This window comes from Suncus etruscus, chromosome X (assembly GCF_024139225.1).
Source record: "Suncus etruscus isolate mSunEtr1 chromosome X, mSunEtr1.pri.cur, whole genome shotgun sequence".
Classification (NCBI taxonomy): Eukaryota; Metazoa; Chordata; class Mammalia; order Eulipotyphla; family Soricidae; genus Suncus; species Suncus etruscus.
Window position 1 is genome coordinate 58,701,977 of NC_064868.1, and position 5,520 is coordinate 58,707,496.

At 40.1% G+C, this 5,520-nt stretch overlaps 1 protein-coding gene across 1 annotated transcript; it reads right to left on the bottom strand.

Annotated features, from left to right (window-relative positions):
- Nucleotides 1-1,451: 1,451 nt before the first annotated feature.
- LOC125999313 (mitochondrial import inner membrane translocase subunit Tim8 B-like) lies at nt 1,452-1,957 on the bottom strand. Its single transcript, XM_049767390.1, has one exon. The coding sequence runs from the start codon at nt 1,941-1,943 to the stop codon at nt 1,707-1,709; it is 237 nt and encodes a 78-aa protein (XP_049623347.1). The 5' UTR covers nt 1,944-1,957; the 3' UTR covers nt 1,452-1,706.
- Between the last annotated feature and the right edge of the window lie 3,563 nt (nt 1,958-5,520).

Here is a 5,520-nt window from a genome sequence, read left to right on the forward strand (position 1 = left end):
GGCTGGATTCCGCACCCCTGCACCCACCCACGGCACACCCGGTGGGGGGAGAAGCGAGGGGCCCGCTGGCAGAGCAGCGAGAAGATCGGTCCCATTTGCCATGAATGTCCGTCCCTCGTCTGGCGTGGCTTAGGCCCGGCCCAGGAGAGCTTGACACCACCACATCAATCGAGATCGTCAAGTTCTATCCAAGTTGCAGCAAATTACATGACTTCATTATTGCTTCTCATGAATATTCTTTGTATTTTTATCACAACTTCATTGTACATTTATCTGCCATTTACACATTGCCAACGTTGTACTCAGTGTTACACATTGTGCACATTGTACACATTGTACACATAAGTGTACACACATTGTACACATCCTGACTATTGTACTGAGCCATTTATTGAATATAAATGTGCATATATATTTTTAAATACTTTTGATTTTGAGGGTTAGATACCAGAAAGCGATATTGGTCAATCATAAGGAACTCAAGTCTTAATTTTAGAGAAATCTCCACATTGCTTTCCATAAGGATTGAACCAGACAACATTCCCACCACCAGTGTGAGCTCCCTTTTCACTGCATGCCCAATAACACAGATATTTATTTTCTTTATTTTTTTAAGTTTGAGGCCACACCTGGTAGTGCTGAAAGCTTAATCCTAGCTCTGTGCTTAGGGAAACATGTATTGGCTGGGCAGCCGCCTCTAGTATTTTTTTGTTTTGTTTTTTGAGCCACAGCTGGTAGTGCTCAGGAGTTATTCATGGATATATACTCAGGAATTACTCTTGGATGGGCCGGAGAGATATCACTGTGGTAAGGCATGCAGAAGGACGGTGGTTTGAATCCTGACATCCCACATGGTCCCTCAAGCCTGCCGGGGCAATTTCTGAGCATAGAGCCAGGAGTAGCATCTGAGCACAGCCGGGTGTGACCCAAAAACTCAAACAAAAAAAATAAGAAATTATTCTTGGCAGGCTTGGGGGACCAAATGTGATACTAGGGATCAAACCCAGTTTGACCACATGCAAAGCTAACATCCTACCCATTGTGCTATCACTCCACTCCCGCTCTATTTTTTGATGTATGCCATTATCCCTAGTGTGATATTGTCTTGTCATCTTAATTTGGATTTCCCTAATAATATATGAGAGAAACACATTTATATATCTACTGGCTAACCGTCTGTCTTCCTTAGTGTCTGTTCATTTTCTGAATAATTATTGTAATCTTTGTTAATTTTTTTGAGTATATAACTTGGTTATAAATTATTATTTTCTTCCACTCAGTATTATGTGTTTTAATTTTAGCCTGTTTTTCTTATCCTATGCAGAATTGTATTCAATGCTGTTCAATTTGTTAATTTTTGTCTATTCTTTACCAGTGAAATTATATCACTGAAATCTCCTTAGTGGTCCAAGTTCTAGAACAGTCTCTCTATATTTTAATTGATGAATGGATTTTATTCTTTTTTTCAACTGGAGAATTCATATTTATTGAATAACTAATGTGACAGAACCTGGACTTTCTGAATTCCAAATAAATAAGTTTTACTTTAACATTTGATTTGATATTCTATAGTACCAATAAGCTTGGTAATAGTTCTGTTGACCTAACAGCCGACCGACCACTTTCTCCATTTCTCCTTCAACAGCTGAGTAGTAAGTCCTCTGAGGTATATCTTTCTCTCAGGTGATGGTCTATTGCCCTCCTTTCTATACAATCTGGGTGAAACAACTGGTAATAGCAAGAGTAGTGTCAATGAAGTGGTCCACACAGCTTGAGAGACAATTTTCAGTGAGAGAGTCTAAACAATTTCCAGGCTTATCCACACATTTGTCCCAACATAGTTCCATGAAGTGATGCACCTGTGCCGTGAACTGTGCCTTCTGCTGTTCGGCCATGACAAGGCACTGCAACTTGGCTTCATCCACCTCTCCCAACTCCACCATGGTTTTGCATTCGCCTGATCCTCTGGATTTTATTCTAATCCTAATGTCTTTTATACACTTTGAGTGATCATTTCTTCATTTTTAATTTATTTAAGAAAATGTACTACATTCTTGACATAACTGATCACAGTTCATTTGTTTTAGGAAGACCAAAAGCAATATGATTTAAAAAATAGAAAATTGATGCCTTCCCAGTGGGGCCCGACTGTGAGAAATTGTGAGTGCTGCGTGTGTGTTTGTCTCCTGTCCTGTAGCTTGAACCTCTTGGGAGTGGGCTGAAAAGAGGCTCCAGCAGAGCATGGCCGCTCCGCTTCACTACACGGCCGTGCGCTTTTTCTAAGGAAAAAACGCCATTGAAACAAGAAGAAAAAATCACACTAAGAACTGTGCTGGAGGCTCAACTCTGCTGAAACTCAGATGCCAGCACCCCTATCTGCCTGTCTTCTGTGCTGTGCTCCATTTTCAGCCTGATTTCATCTTGTGTTTGGCTCATCTGCAGAAGGCTCGCCTTCCCTGGAGCCTTCCCTGGAGCCTTCCCTGGAGATGAGTTTACAAGCCCAGAAAGGGGAAGCCCTGAATTCTGCTGGAACTCAGATGCCAGCACCCCTATCTGCCTGTCTTCTGTGCTGTGCTCCATTGTTGGCCTGATTTTATCCTGTGTGTGGCTCATCTGCGGTCGGCTCGCCTTCTCTGGAGCCTGCCCTGGAACTGAGCTTACAAGCCCAGAAAGGGAAAACCACTGAAGTCTGCCGGAACTCAAATGCCAGCACACCTATCTGCCAGTCTTCTGTGATGTGCTCCATTATTGGCCTGATTTCATCCTGTGTGTGGCTCATCTGTGGACGGCTCACCTTCCCCTGGAGCCTTCCCTGGAGGTGGATTAACAAGACCAGAAAGGGTGGAGCCAGAGGAGCATGGCCACTCTGCATCGCTTCCCAGCTGTGCACATCATTTAGCCAATGACTACAACCACAATAGGTAGAAAAACCCACTATACAAGTGTGACCTTGGGGAAACAATGCAGGCCAGCGCCAGACATAGAGAATGACAATGAGAACTCTGATGCCTTGAACATGACCAAGCAGTCAGTCTCTCAGATAAGGAGTTTAGAGTTGCAATATGGAAGATGTTCAAAGAACTCAAAGAAAGTATAGAAGAGAACACTAATAAGAATGAAGAGAATATGAAGATAGAAATCAGAAAACTCCAAACTGAAATTTTAGGTCGAATAACAGGTCTGAAAAATTCAGTAGATGAATTGAAGAAAAACATGGTTGAGTTTCCCATGGGTTAACATCAGCTGAGGATAGAATTAGTACACTGGAAGATGAGATGAATAACAATTCCTTACAGCAGAAGAAACTGGATAAAAAGCCTTAAAGCAAGTAATTAAGCAATGGGAAAATTACACAAAGAATGGGAACAGATGAAAATAGAAGTCTATGATAAGCTCAACAGAAACAACTTAAGAATCATTGGAGTCCCAGAGATCCAGGAAGAAAATCTCAAGGAAGAATCAATGGTCAAGAACATTATTAAAGAAAAACTACCAGAGCTAATGAATACATGCGATCAAATCCTTCATGCCCAAAGAGTACCAACTAAAAGAGACCCCAAGACACATCCTAGTCACAATGACAAATCCCATAGATAGAGACAGAATTCTGAAAGCAGAAAGATTGAGAAGAGAAATAAATTCAAGGGAACATCCTTGAGATTTCCTGCAGACCTGTCACCGGAAACACTCAAGGCCAGAAGGCAGTGGTGGGACATAGTGACAAAACTCAATGAAATAAATGCTTCGCCTAGAACACTGCACCCAGAAAAACTCACTTTCAGGTTTGAAGGAACAATACATGGTTTCACAGACAAACAACAGCTCAGAAACTTTACAGACTCAAAACCATTCTTAAAAGAAAAACTGAATGGCATACTTTAAGACAAGACTGACCAACAGACACAACAAAGTCCGATATAAAGATGGCACTAACTCCCAGGACAATTCTTTCTCTCAATGTCAATGGACTAATTGCACCAGTTAAGAGACACAGAGTGGCTAAATGGATCAAAAAACTCAATCTAAAATTCTGCTGCCTACAAGAAACACACCTGAATAATCAGAACAAACATAGACTCAAAATAAAAGGCTGGAAGAAAATCATCCAAGCAAACAACACCCATAGAAAAGCTGGAGTGGCCATACTAATATCAGATGATGCAAATTTTATACTTAGGAAAGTTGTAAGGGACAAAGATGGACATGTTGTATTAATCAAGGGATACGTACAACAGGAAGAAATCACTCTCCTAAACATATATGCACCGAATGAGGGGTCAGCAAAATATTAAATAAAATTGTTGACAAATCTGGAAAATAATAAATAGCAACACAATAATTGTGGGAGAGCTCAACACAGCACTGTCAACACTTGACAGGTCAACCTGACTGAAACCCAACAAGAATATACTAGACCTGAAAAGAAAAATGGAAGACAGAGGCCACTCCACACCCAGAAGCCTGGATACACATTCTTCTCTAATGTTCATGGGACATTCTCGAGGATAGACTACATGCTAGCACATAAAACATACCTCCATAATATCAAGAGGATAGAAATGTTGCAGGCTACCTTCGCTGACCACAAGGCCCTGAAATTATATGTAAACTACAAAGGGACACAGAAGAAAAACTTTAATACCTGGAAGTTAAACAACCTAATACTGAATAACCAGTGGTTCTGAGATAAAATCAAAGAGGAAATCAAAACCTTCCTAGAAACAAATGACAATGGAGAAACAAAATATCAGAACCTATGGGACACATCAATAGAGGTACTGAGAGGAAAATTTATAGCTTTGCAAGCACACATCAGGAAAGAAGAAGGGGCATACCTGAATAGCTTAATGGTGCAGCTCATAGAATTAGAAAGTACCTGGAAGAAATAGATAAATTTTTGGACTCATATTCTTTCACGGTTAAATGAAGAGGATGTAGCATATCTAAACACACCCATCACTATTGAGGAAATTAAGACAGTAATCAAATGTCTGCCCAAAAACAAAAATCCAGGCCCAGATGGGTTTACTAATGAATTCTTTCAAACTTTCAAGAGGAACTTCTACCAATTCTGTCAAGACTCTTTCTTGAAATCAAAAAAACAGGTCGGCCAAAAGGTAAAGTCAAGACTCCGCCATTTTCTTTCTTCTTGCCAGACACAAAAGAGAGATATGTAAGTTATAGCTCACATCATAAAGCTCTCCACAGTGATGATTTTAGTTAGAGAAATAACTACATTTTGAACTATCCTAATAATGAGAATGTATGAGGGTTATAGAAAGCCTGTCTGGAGTACAGGCGGGGGTTGGCTGGGTAGAGGGAGATTTGGGATATTGGTGATGGGAATGTTGCACTGGTGATGGGTGGTGTTTTTTAAATGACCTAAACCCAAACACAATCATGTATGTAATCAAGGTGTTTAAATAAAATATATAATAAGGAAAAAAATTAAAAAGAAAATATACACATGTTTTCTGAATAAATATATATTCAGAAAACACCAGAAAAAGAAAGAAAATA